Source organism: Malaclemys terrapin, chromosome 9 (assembly GCF_027887155.1).
Source record: "Malaclemys terrapin pileata isolate rMalTer1 chromosome 9, rMalTer1.hap1, whole genome shotgun sequence".
NCBI lineage: Eukaryota > Metazoa > Chordata > Testudines > Emydidae > Malaclemys > Malaclemys terrapin.
In genome coordinates this window covers 196065-214745 of record NC_071513.1, presented here as the reverse complement: position 1 = coordinate 214745, position 18681 = coordinate 196065, and the positions used below count along the sequence as shown (strand labels likewise).

The 18681-nt window shown below is 43.5% G+C and overlaps 1 protein-coding gene across 2 annotated transcripts in view; it reads left to right on the top strand.

The window, feature by feature from the left end:
* TAF1 (TATA-box binding protein associated factor 1) overlaps positions 1 to 18681 on the top strand; it is a 115232-nt gene that overhangs the window by 12274 nt on the left and 84277 nt on the right. For both annotated transcript variants that reach the window (XM_054039258.1, XM_054039257.1), the window contains exons 6-14: positions 4927 to 5145; positions 5555 to 5776; positions 6040 to 6241; positions 11005 to 11121; positions 11693 to 11860; positions 12892 to 13019; positions 13118 to 13225; positions 14101 to 14274; positions 14383 to 14556. In XM_054039258.1, the coding sequence (XP_053895233.1) occupies positions 4927 to 5145; positions 5555 to 5776; positions 6040 to 6241; positions 11005 to 11121; positions 11693 to 11860; positions 12892 to 13019; positions 13118 to 13225; positions 14101 to 14274; positions 14383 to 14556 (1512 nt within the window). The remainder of the gene's footprint in view (positions 1 to 4926; positions 5146 to 5554; positions 5777 to 6039; positions 6242 to 11004; positions 11122 to 11692; positions 11861 to 12891; positions 13020 to 13117; positions 13226 to 14100; positions 14275 to 14382; positions 14557 to 18681) is intronic.

Below are 18681 nucleotides of genomic sequence, written 5' to 3'. Positions count from 1 at the left end.
ATTTGTTGCTTCGAAATTTGCCATCGATGAGTTGATGCAGAGAAAAATACATAGATGCTTTGAATTATGTTAAAAAAATTCAGCAGCCTCGCTAGAAGCTGATGCTGCATCACTGACCACCAAGTTCAATCAATGAGAACTGCATGGGACAAAAAAAATCTCGAGGGTTTAACTCTCGGATCCGTGTCTGCACTCCTCTGTTCTTTCCTCTCATGTTGGCACCATTATCGTAGCCCTGACCTCTCATGTCAGCTATCGCAATTCCTGTATCTTCCAGCTTTTTAAGAAGCACATTTGTCATACCAGCTCCTGTAGTATCATCAATGTCAATAAATTCTAGAAAATACTCTGACAGTCACCATTTTCACTAGGTTCTGTTGTCGTTACAAAACACATCATCAAAGTCATTTGGTCTGTATGGCTGATGTCAGGTGTGCAGTCCAGAATAACAGAGTAATATCCTGTTTGAGAGTAGCAGCCGTGTTAGTCTGTATCCCCAAAAAGAACAGGAGTACTTGTGGCACCTTAGAGACTAACAAATTTATTATTAATAAATTTATTTATAAATTTGTTAGTCTCTAGAGTAATATCTTGCCGACTTCAGATCTGCCACAATCTTCTGTTTGACTTTTGTTGCCAGTAACTGTATGATCTCATTCTGAATTGTTTTTCCAAGGTAGTGGTGTGTGTACATTTCTTGGATGGTGACTCTTCTTAGATGCTCCTGGAGTACAGCATCGAACTCCGCCATCAGCTCCACAATTTTAAGGAAGCAACAGAGGGTCCTGTGGCACCTTTAAGACTAACAGAAGTATTGGGAGCATAAGCTTTCGTGGGTAAGAGCCTCACTTCTTGCATCTGAAGAAGTGAGGCTCTTACCCACGAAAGCTTATGCTCCCAATACTTCTGTTAGTCTTAAAGGTGCCGCAGGACCCTCTGTTGCTTTTTACAGATTCAGACTAACACGGCTACCCCTCTGAATTTTAAGGAAGTTTCCTTTGTTTGGCACATACAGCTGATCTGAAGTGCCACGCAGTGCTAGGTTTTTTTTGGTAGCAAGCATTCTCACAATGGCAATGAGCCTTTTCAGAACATTTTGCCAGTAAAGAGACTCTGATGCAATCTTCTCTTGACGCTGATCATCTATGGTGGCCTTTAACCTTAGTCTAATCTCAAGTTCTTTCCACCTATGGAATGCTCTCTGGTGATTTGCTGCCTTCTCATGGCATGCCAGATTTCTAGACAGATTTTTCCAGTCCTTTGTTCCTGTAGAACCCAGTGTGGCTGGAACATTAGACTGGAAGAGTTTGCAACAAAAACAGTATGCAGCATTCTGGGTTTTTGAGTACATAAGCCATGGCCTCTCCACTTTGTCACCATTGGGGATTTCATGCCAGTAATGTGTTGGATGGAAACTTCTATTTTCATTGTCTTTGGAGAACATGAAGTTTTTTTCACTTGCTGTGGTCCATGCAGTACAAGGAAGTCCCTCGGGCTCCTGCTCAAGTGGGTCCACAGTCCTGGATCATCTAGATTTAAGGAACTAAACTAAGCAGCGGCTGTTTCTTGCGCCTCCACCACACTCTTCTCTGATCTACACTTTTCTTCAGGAATGTGCATGGTTAAATCCATTTCATATGGATGCTGCAGTAGCTGCCAGGTCACCTTCACTCTGACTAACTGGAAGATCAGGCATCTCCTCACCACTCATATCCTCACTGGGGCCAGAAGGCTCACCGTGAACATTTGTGTCTATGTATCTCAGGAGACCTCCTTCCTGCTTAGATAGAAAAGCTTCCTTTGCTTTCTTTCTTTTTCTGAATGCTGCCCCATAGGGCATTTTCTTCTTTCACTCATGACTGCTGTTCTGTGCCAGCTAGAGTGGCTCTCAACACACAATTGAAGGGGACAAATAAGCAGGCTGGTAGCAGGGCCTGAGTGAGGGAAGATATCAGTGTCTTAAGGGCCTAACTGGCTCCTAGTACTTCCTGTTCTCCTCAAGTGGGTTCAGGGAAGCAGCAGGAAACAGGAAGCTCCCAGAGAAGCTGGTGTTATTCAGTCCAGGCTCCTAGGGGTGCTAGAGAGGTACATAAGAGGCTCCTCCTCTGTCTTACCGCAGCTCCTGCTGCTTTCTATTATTCCCTCTCTCCTTTACTCCTGCCTGCCTGTTATGTCTCTTGTGCCCTCCTTCCTCCAGCACAGCACTCCACCATCTCTGTGCATCTGGGGCAGAGAGAATACATGTGCACCAGCAGCAGACAATTTTCTACACTCTGGGTCCTAGTGGCGCCGCCGCCCCCCCCCCCCACCCGACCCCCCCGCGCGGTACCTGAGGCGGCCGCCTCAGTTCGCCTCATGGTAAGACCAGCCCTGCAACCAACCCTCAGTTGGTTACTATATTTTATATATATAAACGGAATTCAGACACAATTTTTATTACTAAAAGAATAGAACAAATCTTGTTTAAACTATGTAAAAATACTTTGTTAGACATGAACTCTTTCTATCCCTCGCTTAAATTTAAGTTTTACAATTTTTAAAGTGTTTTCCAACTAATTACCACAGTCTGTCTGTCTTCTTCACCCCTGCCCCCAACCCTGCCCCCAACAAAGTACGTTTTACTTGCTCCTGCTATTATGGCAGCATGTCCTGTAGGTCCTGTGGGATCCCAGTCACGCTGCAGGGCTCTGCTGAATGGCTCCATCAAAATACCATTTGTGGCCTGGAAAAGGTGCACTGGCCTGGAAGCCAAAAGACTATGAACCTCAACTCTTCCGTTGACTAGTCTATTTAGACTGTAAGCTCTTCAGGGCAGAGATTGTCTACCATTATGTTTGTACAGGACCTAGCATAATGAATCCCTGTTCTTGGTTGAGCCCTAGGCACTACCATAATAAACATGATTAATAATAATGGTGGTAATAATTCTGTGCATTTCACAAGCCATATTACTGAGCAAGGCCTTGCATCCTTACCCTGGGAGGCAAGCAAGCACCCATATTTTACTGAAGGAGTAACTGAAATGTCTGTCAGGGCTAGAAATAGAATTCATGTCTCAGATATGGCAGGCTCAGGTCATAACCAGTTAACCACCTTGCCTCTCAGAGAGAACCTGCTAAATGTATGTGTGTAGGTATCTTATCTGTTGCTATTCCTCCATATGTAACCCTTGATAGCAGCTTACTGCTGCTGTCAGCTAATCATGGAATTGTAGGACTGGAATGGACCTTGAGAGGCCATCTAGTTCAATCCCCTGTACTCATGGCAGGACTAAGTATTGTCTAGACCATCCCTGACAGGTGTTTGTCTAACCTGCTCTTAAAAATCTATAATGATGGAGATTCCACAACCTCCCTAAGCAATTTATTCCAGTGCTTAACCACACTGACAGGAAGTTTTTCCTAATGTCCAACTTAAACCACCCTTGCTGCAATTTAAACTGATTGATTCTTGTCCTATCCTCAGAGGTTAAGAAAAACAATTTTTCTTCCTCCTCCTTGTAACCACCTTTTACATGGGCCTTCATCATCCTAATCCTTGAGGTGCCCTGGCCAGAGAGAGAGGGACCCAGATGACATCACCACCCCTACCAGCTCCAGCTGAATCCCAGATACCATCAGGGATGAGAGTTATTACCATCTTAGATCCGAGCTGAGAGACTGTCAGAGAAGGGGGCTTTTCCTTCTAAGACTGAACTTTTACGACAACAACAACACCTCCAGCCCATCTCAACTAATTTCTTCTCCTTTTCCCAAAAAGGCAGTGTTAGATCCCATCTAAGAGACAGTCAAACAAGAAGGCAGTCTTTCCTTCTAAAAGCTGTTGACAGCTAAAGGGCAAGGGATCAAAGGATGTTGTTAAAACGAAAGACTTGCTTAAAATTTTAACTGTGTCCTTTTCTGTATCTTTAATAAAAGGTTAAAAAAAGTGTTATGGTATGTTTGCCAGGGTGCTAAGCAGGCTGAGGTGTCTCTATATCAGGCCCTGGACCCTGTTTAATGTTGGACAGTGACTGGGTTTTGTTAACACCTTTAGCCCATTTATTCCATCTAAATTAATTCAAATGACCACACACTGAATGATAAGATAAAAAATAATTGAACAGCTGCTCCATTCCCTGGGACCATTCAACCTATGCACTGAATGAGGCAGGATTCCTGTGTATGTGATTATACGCCTTGTATCATAATGCATATGCACCAGAGAGCAGAGTTAAGGTTGAATGTACAACATTAATTCTATCATTCTTGAACTTTTGAGTGTTCAGCTTTGAAACTTTAACATTCTTGTAATATTATTTGTGTGTAATATTATACATCAGCATTCTCCTTGGTTTTTACGCACTTCAGATATTTCTATACTATTGTGTCTCTGCCCCCATAATAGTTGTCATTTAGAAAGGATTTACATGTTTAACTCTTTTTCCTTCCTTATAGAAAGTTCCCTCCATCCTGTTAACAGTTTTATTGGCTTTTCCTGGCATGCTCTCTAACTTTTCAATATGTCTGTGGTAATGGAATATGCTGAATGAAAAGACATTTTGTCCAGATTCTGTTGTGCCCCCCCTGGATAAATGGGGATTGTTCCGCCTCTGCTCAGGGTTTAACTTTCAGGTGAATTTCAGAATAAAATATCCTTGAGGATTAAATAAAGGTTCTACCAAACAGTGGGAAAGTGTCTCTGATTCATTTCAAATCTGAGAATAATGAGACCACCAGCTGCACCAGGAATTGGGGGGCACTGTGGAAGTTAGGTGGTTACACTTCTCCAGTTATTTCTTGCCCCTGGCCTTGCCTTGGTGGAAAAGTCTCTTGGGCTTGGAGTGCTTCCTCATCCTTGCTGCTCATGTGTATGAAATGCTTGTGCCTATATCATCAGGGACCTGTCGTTTGTCCTTGTGACCATCTTTCTTACTTCTTGTTGTAGGTGCTGCGTTTTCTCCGTCTCTTTGGCCCTGGGAAGAATGTTCCTTCTGTTTGGCGTAGTGCCCGGAGGAAACGCAAAAAGAAACATCGGGAGCTAATGCAAGAAGTGCAGATCCAGGAGGGTGAAGCTGCAACTGAGGCAGGAATGGAAGAGAAGTCTCCCTGGGAATATGAATTTGCTCCTCCTCCTCCTCCTGAGCAGTGCCTCTCAGATGATGAGGTGGGACATCTGAGATGTAGGAGGGCCTCTAGCTAGTAACAGGTAGTCACCCTGCCAAGACAATACTGGTGAGGGGGGGTTAGGCTGCCATTCCCACTGTGCAGAGTCTGCTCCTTGGATATTAAGCAGGGGCTCCAGAGACCATTCCCTAGTGGGTTAAGAGCCCTTGTATGGTAAGGAATTAGGGGACTCTTTCACTGTTTTATTGTAGCAGTGGAGAGTCCTCGTATTGCTGGACTGTCAGTTCCAGCATTTGCTAATGCAGCTATTAAGTTTGAATATGCATCTCTGCAATTTCTGGGAAATGCTCCTCTCCACTGAGAATGAGACAGAATTTGAAAGCAAAAGCTCCTGTTTGCCAGCTCTGAAAGCGGTGACTGACAGGTTCCTTTTTCCTGCTGTGCTGCAGATCACTATGATGGCACCTGTGGAGTCCAAGTTTTCCCAGTCTACTGGAGACATAGACAAAGTGACAGATACCAAGCCCAAGGTGTCTGAATGGCGTTATGGGCCAGCCCAGCTCTGGTATGATATGCTGGGGATCCCTGAGGATGGCAGTGGATTTGACTATGGTTTCAAACTAAAAGAGCATGCGAGAGAACAGGAGACTTCAGGTCATTCTGTGGAGAAGGTGAGAGGAAGCATGTGTAAGGGGGAGGGGGCTGTGAGCGTGTGGTTGTGTGGTGGTGATGGAGCACAATAGAGAAGGTAAGGGAACAGGGCTGGGGTGGTGAATAAGGCTGGGAACCAGCCAGTGGAAGAGATGTGAGTGGGAGGGGGAAAGGGGGAAGATTCACAGTGGAGATGGTAGGGAATCTCTACTCTTTCTTCTATAGTTTAAGCAGCAAAATCAAAGTTAACGAGGGTCTAATGCCATTGTTCTTCCCTCTGCAGAACTTGGAAGTGATGGCTGAGAAGGATGACTTGCTGGCTGATGAGCACTTCCTCATGGTGACACAGCTACAATGGGAGGATGATGTGATCTGGAATGGGGAGGATGTCAAACACAAAGGGACTAAAACACAGCGTGCGAGCCTGGCAGGCTGGCTGCCCTCCAGTATGACCAGAAATGCCACTGCGTACAATGCCCAGCAAGGTGCGCGGCAGCTGCCTTTATACTTTCTTATGCCCACACCCTGAGGGAGTGGGTGGAATGAGGGGATCTCTGCGTTAGCCTAATTGAGAATGTTATGTGTACAAACTAATTCCCCATTCTCTCCTCTTCAGCATGTGGGGTTGTGTTCTTTCTCTATCAGGAGGTGGCTTTCGCTAAACCAAGTTGAGGCCAAAGCCTTTTGTCCTCCTCCTGCCCAAACAGGCTTGGCCTCTTCTGTTAGACACGAGAACATCGAAAGTCAAGTGCATGTCCAGCGAAATGTCCTGCTGTCCTTCTCCTTTCTAACTGAAATGAGGGGCTAGACATACCTAATTCAGTACCAAAGGCTGTATACTGGAGACCCCCCCTAGTGACTGTTCAGATTTCCATTTATGGCAGCACTAAAATTCCTTTGCTTTGCAAGTTAATGCTTGGATGCTTGCTCTTCAGGGGCCAGGGGAATTTTGTGTATTTTATCAGAGGTGACATTTAAAAAGGAACCTTTCTCACATTGTTCCTGAGACTATAATCTTTTGGGGCTCCTCTAGCTAAAGGAACACAGTTTTTACAAACACCAAACTTTTATCTCAAGCTCAGACATAGGCTGTTTTTTAAAATTGAACTGTAAATCCAGAATTATTCTTTATTCATTATAACTTACTCTGTCTCTCCAAGGAAAAGCTGATGGAACTTTCAGGTTATACCAATTACTCTCATTTTTGGATGCTGCTACCTTGTCTCCCTGAGTCCCCAGCTCTTGTCATCAGACACCCTGAGGAGCCAGGAAAGCAGATTAGATAGCAAGGGGTAGTGAGGATGGGGGAGGGGCTCTGAGAGGGCAAGGAAAATTGAGCTGAGCTGTCAGAGAATAGGGAAAAACTATGGCTATGCAGAGGTAGTGCCTGGGGTCAGGAGCAGCTTTGTTACAGAAGGTGGAGAAAGCGATTAGAAGAGAGGTTGTTCTAGATCTAAATCGATGGCAAAGCGGTCTCTGGTCGACTCCAATACTCATCTTACTCCTCTCGTTCCCAGTGAAGTCGACGGGAGAGCATCTCTCATTGACACAGCGCAGTGCAGACACTGCAGTAAGTTGCCCTAAGGTACGTTGACTCCAGTTACATTATTCACGTAGCTGGAGTAGCATAACTTAGGTCAATTTACTGCGGTAGTGTAGACATAGCCTTAGAATACTTAAAGAACTGGCTGAGGAGATCTCTGCGCCATTAGCGATTATCTTTGAGAACTCATGGAGGATGTGAGAGATCCCAGAGGACTGGAAAAGGGCTAATATACTACCTATCTATAGAAAGAGGAATAAGGACAACCCGGGGAATTCTAGAACAGTCAGCTTAACTTTGGTACCCAGAAAGATAATAGCGCAAATCAGTTTATAAGCACCTGCAAGATAATAAGGTGATAAGTAATAGTCGCCATGGATTTGTCAAGAACAAATCACATCAAACCAACCTAACAACCTTATTTGACAGTGTAAGGAGTCATGTAGATAGGGGGCAGCAGTAGATGTGATATATCTTGACTTTAGTAAGCTTTTTGATACTGTCTCACATGACCTTCTCATAAGCAAACTAGAGAAATATAGCCTAGACAAACCTACTATAAGGTGAGTGCATAACCGGTTGGAAAACTGTACTCAGAGAGTAGTTATTAGTGGTTCACAGTCAAACTGGAAGGGCATATCGAGTGGGGTCCTGCAGGGATCAGTCCTGGGTCCAGTTCTATTCAGTATCTTCATAAATGATATAGATAATGGCACAGAGAGCCCACTTATAAAATTTGTGGGCAATGCCAAGCTGGGAGGGGCTGCAAACACTTTGGAGGACAAGATTAGCATTCAAAATGATCTTGACAAACTGAAGAAATGGTCTGAAATAAATAGGATGAAATTCAATAAGGACAAATGCAAAGTACTGCACTTAAGAAGGAACAATCAATTGCACAAATACAAAATGGAAAATGACTAGGAAGGAGTTCTGCAGAAAAGGCTCTGGGGGTTTTAGTGGATCACAAACTAAATGTGAGTCAACAGTGTAACACCATTCCAAAAGAGTGAACATCATTCTGATCTGTATTAGCAGGCATGTTGTAAGCAAAACACGGGAAATTATTCTTCCACTCTACTCAGCACTGATAATGCCACAGCTGGAGTACAGTGTGCGGTTCTGGTTAGCACACTTTGGGAAAGTTGTGGACAAACTGGAGAAAGTCCAGAGGAAAGCAACAAAAATTATTAAAGATCTAGAAAACATGAAGAAAAATTGGGGGAAAAAATTGATTTGTTTAGCCTGGAGAGGAGAAGCCTAAGGGGAGACATAGTCTTCAAGTATGTAAAAGGTTGTTACAAAGAGGAGAGTGATAACTTGTTCTCCTTAACCACTGAGGACTAGACAAGAAATAAAGGTTTTAAATTGCAGCAAGGGAGATTTAGGTTAGAGATTAGGAAAAACTTCCTGACTGTCAGGGTGGTTAAGCACTGGAACAGATTACCTAGGGAGGTTGTGGAATCATTAGAGGTTTTTAAGAATAGGTTAGAGAAACACCTGTCAGGGATAGTCTAAATAATGTGTAGTTCTCCTTCGGTGCAGGGGACTGGACTAGATGACATATTGATGTCCCTTCCAATCCTACATTTCTATGATTCTGTGGTGTATAGAGACTGCTCCTCACAGTGCTGATGGTGTGTTAACTGCCTGGATCACCAGGCTGCAGCCCCTTGTACAGATGAGGAGGGCTGAATGACAATGCATAGGTGCTGGAACAAGGGGTGCTGGGTGTGCTTGAAGTGGTGTCCATCGTAGACAGGGTTTACAGTTTGATTCAATGGCTCTCAGTATCCCCACTACACAAATTGTTCCAGCATTGCTGTGGAGGATTATGGGGGGACTGCAGGGGATAACAGGGTATTGTGGGGGAAGAAAGTTGTGGGGGATTCCAGGGAGGCTGGGGAACCCAGTATCACTGTTCTTGTTGGTTGGAGGGCTCCCTGGTGTCCAGGCAGCAGTGCCATTGCATCTGCAGTGACCAGTTGTCATCGGTGCTGCAGTGCTGTTGCCAGATGATGATCTGATCTGATAATCTTGCTCCTATATCTTGCCAGGACCTCCCCACAGGAGGCTCACTGGAGGGAGAATCTGCCTCAGAAGTGGTGCTTTTAGATCCTGCCAAGGAAGCTAACTGTGACTTTGTATTTTCCATATACAAATAACTTATTGCAGACTTTGCCAGTGCCCTCATTCATACTAGACTCTACAGAATCTGTTTTAGGTGCTGCTTGGAGTTGAGTTGTAGAGGAATTTGTGTATAGTTGTTTGACTATATGCTAGAAGTGGAAGGTGGTTAGTTGTGGGGTAGTGTCAGATTAGGGGGCAGGCTGAGGAGGAGATGGTTGAACACCTGCAGAAGAGGAATACTGTCTTGTAAAAAATCAGTCAAATAAGTGACTTTTACTATATTCTGGACAGTATCCTCTCTTCCCCATTCTGCTGTTGGCTCTAGCCTCCCCTCCAGGATTACTGAGATCGTGCATAGCAGAAATGTGGATTCAGTTTTCCTTTTTAAACTAAATAAGGAAAGTCAAAGATCCCTTATGTAGTAAAATCTACACTCCAGGGTGGGATTTCTGGCCTAAAATGCTGCCTCAGGTCCCACCATAAAAGATAGAGCCCTCAGTTTTACCCAGTGGAAAGAAGCTTCTCTTTCCCCAAAACTCTGCCCTCTGATAGGAATAAACCTTCTGTTCCCTTAATAGGTACATGGGAATTACTAGACTGCATCATAACTGACCCATCTAGTCCAGCATCGCATGTCTGACAACGGCTCTTAATAAACAGCTGTGGAATAATCTGCCCATATGAAATGTTTCTTAAATTTGGGCAGGAATGTTTGGTTTAGGCCCTGAAACATAAAGGTTTATATCGCTTGTAAACTTGTATTCTTTCTAAAGGAATTGCACATATTTTTATTGTTCAGATCCATGTTGAATCCTTTGAATGATGTAAAGGTCTTTGTTTTAGTCTGGTGGCAATGAGTTCCACAGATTTATTATGCATTGGGTAGAAAAACATTTGACTTTTCAGATTTAAATGTTCTTGTTTTATGCAAGAGGGCAAATAACAGCGCTCTACTTGTCTTCTCCACACCATTAATTCTTATACATCTTTATCATACCCTCTCTTGTCTGCTCACTAGGCAGTCCTAATCTTTTCAGTCTGTCCTCAAACACAACTCTCAGGTTTGTAATAATCTTTCTTGCCCATCTCTGGACCCCTTCAATTTTTGCTATATCTCTTCAGATAGGGTAACCATAACTGAACATGTTATTGCAGGTCAGGATATATCATTTATTTATATAATGACATAATATGTTCAGTATCATTTTTTCTCTCAATACAACCTAACATCTAGTTTTGTTTTTTTAACCTTTGTTGTGCACTGAGCAGGTGTTTCTTACTGTGCTGTTCACAGATCCTATCTGGTATTGGGAAGAATACTCTGGTGCTGCCCCACTGAAATATATCCTGTTGGGCTTTGGGGGAGAAATATAGCATTTCATTAGCATCAGCATTTCAGAGCCTCCTGCTAGCAGCAGCCATGTTGCTGGAATGTAACATTCTTTGGGGGTCAAGATTTGTGAGGCAAGGATCCTACCCCTAGGCAGAGACTGGAAACTATTTTCCATCCGGGTTTGAGTTCTGGTTTAACAGTCATCAGAAAAACCCTAATGTTACTCTTGTTTTCCTCTCCAGGGCTGAACCGTAGTGGCTCTTTGCTCAATCCACCCATTCCACTAGTGCAGAAACCCAGTGTAGCAGGGGTCCTGGGCATCGCAAAGGGCAAAGAGAAACAGCCTCCTGAGCAGCAAGGTAATGAGCAAGCATTAGTCTGTGAATAGTGGGCTATGTGGAGAGAGACTTCTGTATAAACTTGGGCTCAATACTAGGGGTAGGAGGGTCCTTCTATAATCAGTGACTTCCAGGTCAGCAGGATGTCCTGCTGACTTCCATAACCTCTCAAAGGGCCTTCTCTATCCCTCTTAGAGAGTCTCTCCTTATCCCCCATAAAGCAAAGTACCATGGGCTTTCATGAGTTATCAGAGCTCCTAAGAGGCTTGTGACCTCTCTGAGATCTTTTACTTTGCTTATCTGAAGGTCTTCCCCTTTAATGGCAAAATGTCGTGGGGGCCACGTGTAGCTCTTCGGAGACCTTTTGTCCAACTGTAGTAGGGTATAGGCTTATGTGAAGGCTCTGTTCCTGCTACAGTATAAGGTTCTGTATGCATTTTTTTTGCCTTTGGAGACATGGACCCAAGAGCCCTGGGAAGGAGGGAAAGATTGAGTAGAACTGAAATGGGACAAAAGGGATGAATTGAAAAGTTGCTATAGTAGTCTTTGTGGAGTGTTAACCATCAAAGATCACATTCTGCTATCTTTGCAGCTGCCCTGGATGAAGATAAACCCTGGTTCTCCATTTTCCCAATTGATAATGAGGAGTTAGTATATGGCCGTTGGGAAGACAATATCATCTGGGATGACCAGGCAATGGAAATGTTCTTGGATCCTCCAGTCCTGACACTCGACCCAAATGATGAAAACATCATCCTGGGTATGATCATGGCATTAGCCCTTTGTCTCTGTCTCTTCTTGGGGCTGATACTTCCAGACCAGCTGGGAAGAGCAGAGCAGGGAATGAGGGCACTTATTGGAAAGCAGGGGCTACTTAGAAGGCAGGCGGTGCCTACAAAAGTACAAAAACGAGGCTTGAAGAGGAAAGATAGGTGCATCCTATTCTGCAGGGGTGAAAATAGGAGTGTGGAATAATAGTTGTGTTTCAGGGATATTTTATGTAGATGGGAATCTCCAGTGGGTGGCTGTCCATTCTTGCTGCTACCCTGTGGCAAGAATTGACTGGTTGGGCCAACGTTCCTACCTTTCTTGTGTTTTAAAGAATTCTGAAAGATATTTACAAATGATCCAACAAAACTAAGACAAAATTGATCACTCTAACAAGTTGGCACCTGCATTTCCAACTTCATGTTCAGAGCACCAGTAGACCAGGAAAAGTGAACCAAACTGAATTATACAACAAATAAATGAATCCATGTCCTAATGCCTTCCCTTCCAAATGACCAACATCCTAACCTTGAAGACAACATATTGTGAGGGAGCAAAGGGAGAAGAATTTTATGACAACCTTTTTCAGTGTCCCCAGCTTGAGGCTCCTGCTCACTCAGACTGAGAGCAGGCCTTCCAGGCTACAGAAGCTCCATGCTGGAGTTGCATTTTTTTTCTGGGCTCTCTGTGTCTGTCTCCCATTTCGCTACATATTTGCTCCCTGAATCTTCTCTAGAACAATATAACTTAAAAACAGCTCTTGAATTTTTACTAGGGATGCCCTGATAGAGCCTTTATTTGTGCTCTGGGGCATTGATTCCTCACTGTCAGGGAGTTGCACTTGTGATGGCAAATGTGGAAGGCGATGGAGTCATTCTGGTATTTTGGCAAGTGGTGACTTGGTAAGAGATTTTGAATTGCTGTAGAGATCTTTTCCGGGTCAGAAAGAAGCTGTGCTGATGGTAGAGAATCTTCAGGAATAGCTCTTGGAGTACACTCTGCCTCTTCTGTGTTCATTACTAGAAATTCCTGATGAAAAGGAAGAGATGACTTTGAACTCTCCCTCCAAGGAGAACAAGAAAGAATCATCTCTGAAGAAGAGTCGGATCCTGTTGGGAAAAACAGGCGTCATCAAGGAAGAACCACAGCAGGTCACTGGGCATCTCAGTGCTTTGGGGATAGGAATGGGTTAGGAGGAGTAATTTTTGACTTTTTTTTTTTTTTTTTTTTTTTCCTGGTGTTAAATCAGAATATGTCTCAGCCGGAGGTGAAGGATCCCTGGAATCTCTCCAATGATGAGTTTTACTATCCCAAACAGCAGGGGCTTCGAGGAACCTTTGGAGGGAACATCATCCAGGTAGTGACAATGGGGCTGACTTTAGGGTGGAGGCAGATCTCCTTACCTTCATGCAGAAATCTCATGCTGGGATTTAGTTGGATCTTGTCTGGCATCAAAATAGTTATCCTTCTGTGTGTGTAAGTTATCACACTGCTGTTCCCCTCAGATCCTCATTGTTCAGGTTATTTCCTTGTTTAAGGCAAAATCCTGGGGCACTATCCAGGGGTTGTGTCAAACTGTGGTGTGTGCAGTAGAATATCCCATCATTGTACCATGCCAGACTTGTTCAGTGAATCACCCTCTGTCTGCACTGCCCTTACTGGATCTCTGCGGATGTTTGTGCTGTGGAGACTTGAGGCAGTGCTTCTGTTGCCAAGTTTATTTGACCAGGAGATTATCAAATATCATTTAGACATTGGTAAATCTGAGTCAACACTCATGTAAACCAAGGCAATGAGATCTCCTCCCTCCTCCGCTCACTGTGATGTTTTGAAGGTACTGTTGTAAAATCCTAGCTAGGTTTCCTATCTCTTAAGCAATGGGAAAAATTTACACAATTCTAAATGCACTTCTTCCCTGGTTATAAATATAGGGATGCTTTCCCTTTCTTTAAGTAATAAAGATCCCTTTCCACATTTGGATGCTCTTTGAACTGTTAACCGGGGGAACATTGTCTCTTGTGCACAACAGAAAGTGAGTCATGTTTGGACATGATCTCTGTGAGAGAACCTGTCTCTGAGGGGTCCAAACACCTTGGTCACTATTGCTGCTAATGGAGTAAAGAAATTTCAAGGCACTGCCATAAGACTCTGGGGTTATTTTCTGTGTGGCCATTGTAGACTGGACTCTGTACTGATGTCTGTCCTCTGTGTCTGTTTCTCTCTTGATCCCAGCACTCTATCCCTGCAGTGGAACTTCGCCAGCCATTCTTCCCCACCCATATGGGTCCTATGAAGCTCCGACAATTTCATCGCCCTCCATTGAAGAAATATTCCTTTGGGACCTTGTCCCAGCCAGGACCCCATTCTGTGCAGCCACTGCTGAAACATATCAAGAAGAAAGCCAAGGTAAAGCAGTGTTTCTTTGTATATCTAGATCTGTCCAAAGTCTCCATTGCCATGGTACATCTGCTTGGCATGCTGTTTCCCTGATACTCTCTTCTTGCATTCACACAGATGAGAGAGCAGGAGCGGCAGGCTTCAGGAGGTGGTGAGATGTTCTTCATGCGCACACCACAGGACCTAACTGGTAAGGATGGTGACCTCATCCTTGCTGAGTATAGTGAGGAAAATGGCCCTTTAATGATGCAGGTTGGCATGGCAACAAAGATAAAGAACTACTACAAGCGGGTGAGTTGTAAAGAAATGTATAATAATGTTTAAACATTAAGTCATATTTAATGTTATAAACAAATCTAAAAGGGAATTTTTCTGCTTTATTGTCTTCTTTGTATGGCTGATGTAACTGTAGAGCGACAACTATAATTTTACATTCAGATGATTAAGCCAGATAATTGCATCTGGAGTAGCAGAGTGTGTTGCTGTGATGCCTCCTTTGTATTTGTGAATGGGCATTGAGTTGATATATGTTCCATGGTCTGTTCTGGGTGACCACAGTTGCACACGGGAGAGTCTTTAATTTTCCATTTGTGCAGGAAATATTGGCATCTCCCATGGTTTGTGCGGATATGGGTTAGGGTTGCCTGTGAGCTTCGTGGGAGATTGAAGCTATGGATCTTCTGCATCGGATCTTTCATGAGGTGTTTATCTGTAACTTCTTATGAACTCCATTCAGCTTTATGGTGAAAACTAATAAACAGAGCCCTGCGCAGATACAAATCTGTATCTGCATCCATCCGCAATCTGCAGAAATGGTCCGCGAATATCTGCATCCGCTGATGTGGATATCTGCGGATATCCGTGGATTTGCAGGACTCTGCTAATAAACCCTCGCTGTTAGCCCGTGGTTTGTTAACCCCAGAAGAGTCTCTTGAATGCCCGTTGCCGGACACATGGTATGGGACCTCTTCCCTTAGGACATTAACATGGTAATAAGAAAACAAAGAGCAAGCCTGTAAAATATTCATAAATGGCTCTATTTACTGAAAAAAGGACACTCTCAGAGCAAGATTTGCCTTGATAAACATGGACCTGGAGTCTTCCATACAGCCATCAGTAACGATTAAGTTTGCTCCTTTTGGCAGCGGTGGCCAAAGTTCTGGGAATGTTTTATGAGCAGTCTGTAATTGTGGGTTTTTTTGACTCTCAATGAGATATAATGTATTAGCTGAGCTGCTGCCTTATTGACTATATCATGGTTTTCTCTCTGGGGATTAAAAACATTCGCATGCTCCCCTCTACTATAATATGAAATGCTGGTGAGCAAATGCGAGATGGAAATGTTACTGGCCATGGTAAAGGTTAAGGCTCATTCTAAACCATCCCTGTGTGTAGAGTGAAATAATTAAAAAAAAAAAAAAAAAAAAAAAAAAAATTGCAATCCAGCAGAGGCCCCTTCAGCACTGTTCAGGCACAGTGGAAGGATTTTGATTTGGTGGCCCTGCAGAAACAGGGTACTACTATATAAAATCTTGTTCTAGGCAGGGAGCACTCAGAATATTTTCCCTGGGAAAAAATTTGAGTGGATGTGATTGTGGGTTTTTCCTACACAGCTACAATCTGAATTTATATATATGTGTAGTGAAGTGCTTCTTGGGGGCATCAGGAAGTTAAAAACATTGTTGCCTAGATACAACAAATTGGGTGGTGGCCACAAATGAAACAAAATGTTAGATGTTGTGTTAAAAACTGCCTAGCCATGTGTGCTCAAATTGACCCAGGCCCTAAAAAAATAAGGGCAGATTAGAACGTAAACGAATAAAGGGATCTTGAGTCTAGTTACAAATTAATTACACTGGTCCCTTACCTAAAACTGCTTGAGGGAATAGATTTGCCTTGGTAATTGTTAATGATTTTTCTAAATGGGGGACAGCTATTCCCATGAAATCTAGCAGAGCAACTGTGACTGCTAAGCTTCTGCTAGAACAAATTTTTACCAGATAGGAGCATCCACGGGTAATAAACTCAAATCAAGGAACACACATTACTGATGAAATTATGCGTACCACAATGGCTTTACCAGGTATACAGGAAAAATAGCATGTTGCTTACCATCCTCAGTCTTCTAAAATAGTTATAATAATAATAATAATTAATTAATAATACCCTAAAGCTAATGCTTACAAAATACCTAAAAAGATGGAATAAAAGGAATGGGAATGTTCAGTTGTCACTGACTTTAATGGCCTTGTGAGCTACCCCTCATAAAGTTATGGAGGTAACTCCCTGTAAAATTATAATGGGGGATAAAATGACGCTGCCAGAACACTTACTATGTGCTAGCCCAGATCTAGTACAGGCACTATTGAATCAATGGGTGTCACAGTTAAAAGGGCAACCAAAAAGTGTCCATTTATGGGTAGCCAGAAACATATGGGTGGAACAGTAAAAAGCAGCTGAACAATTCAATCACACAGTTAAAAAGAAAGAGAGAGAAAAAACAAGTCCTGGTGTGTACTGGGTACACACGAATAAAGAAAAGCGAAAGTGAAACATGGTTTCACATTAACCAGTTTAAAATGTTTAAAGGGGAAGCATAACACTATTGTTAATATTTTACAAAATGGCTTTTTTGGAATATTTTGTGTTTGTTGAACTATAAATTTGAACATACAAATTAAACCAGCCAAAACACATAATCTAAACCTCCCGCCCAACAAACTCTGGAAACTCATTCCGGACTACAACTACAATTGGGTGGTTGGATAAAGCCAGCAATAACAGATATTTCAATGCTTGCCACAGGTAAACTGGATATTAGAAAAATAGATGTGGCTGAAAATCTGCATAGTAACCTTAATTACGATGACACTAAAAACGCTGGTAAAATAAACTTAAAAGTACCATATTCTCAATGTAAAAAAGGGATGGCAAATTTATTTTCTATGGGAGCATTAGAAGGGGACATATTGAGGTCTACATTTTGTAAAATTAAGGTGCATAATTTTAGGGCTAGTGCAGGGGTCGGCAAAGTTCGGCACGCGGCTCGCCAGGGTAAGCACCGCGAGAAGCCGCGGCCAGCACATCGCTCGCCCGCGCCTCTTCCCGCTGCCCCCATTGGCCCAGGATGGCGAACCGCGGCCAGTGGGGGCCGCGATCGGCCGAACCTGCCGTGTCAGCAGGTAAATAAAACTGGCCCGGCCCGCCAGGGTAAGCACCCTGGCGAGCCGCGTGCCGAACGTTGCCGACCCCTGGGCTAGTGTATTAATTAAAATCAGACAGGCACAAACCCCTAAAAAAAAAACCCCAAAGTCAGTCCAAATAAAAATTAACTTACTAAAAACTAGCTTTAAACCATGGAAACTAGCAGGAATGTGTGTATTGGAAAATCAGGAACGTTTCAAATAATTTATCCATGGATTGCATCAAGAGAAATAAAAAGGCAGTAACAGCTCCCCCAGATTTTTACTTATAAAATCAGAATAGTACAAAAATGATGCGTAATATCATTTGAAAAAACACCAGTGGGTACTGTCTGGGTTTAATGGAACTTGGTCTACTGCATCTAAACAAGTAGCATGAAGGGCCACTCACATGTCAGCACGAATACGCTGGTATAACCGTCAAAACAAAACAAAAATTCTAAAGTTAATAGCAGTTGATGCAATTCGTTGCTAATATACATACCAATTCTTCTTCGAGTGTTTGCTCATGTCAATTCCAAGTAGGTGTGTGTGGCTGTATGCACAGTCGTCAGAAGGTTTTTTCTCCTAGCAGTACCTGTCGGGTCGGCTGTGGAGCCCCCTGGAGTGGCATCTTCATGGTGGTATATAGAGGTCTCTGCCAACTCGCCACCTCTTCCTTCTTACCGCCAGTGATGGTTGTTGGAGAAGCTTTTCGCTTGCTATAGCAAGCAATCGCCTAGTGGACTCTTTCTAGTTGTATCTGTAAATATTTTAAAACTTAGTATTAGTTCAAGTTTTTCTTAGTTAGATAAGTTTCAATTGGGGGTTCCTCTCACCACCTTTCCCCTCCTGGGGACTGGGGCATGTCTCGATCTCAAGGGTTTAAGCCGTGCGGGTCTTGTTTGAAGCCTATACCAAAGGGAGACCCACACAACTCCTGTTTAAAGTGTTTTTGGGGGAAGCCCATCAGACTGAGAACTGCAAAATGTGTGGATGCTTCCGCCCAAGGACTAAGAAGGAGAGGGACTTTAGGCTGAAACTATTCCTTATGGAGTCAGCTCTTTGTCCCCAGCCTGCACAGGTGGCATCCAACCCCACGCCCAGCACTTCATTGCGGAGCATGCCGGCCTGGGTAAGAGAGGCTGTGGCACCAAGAAAAGACGGGCTCCAGGGACCCTCAGCACCACCACTCCCCGGCGCCGAAGACCTCCTCCAGTGTGCGTGCCCGGCA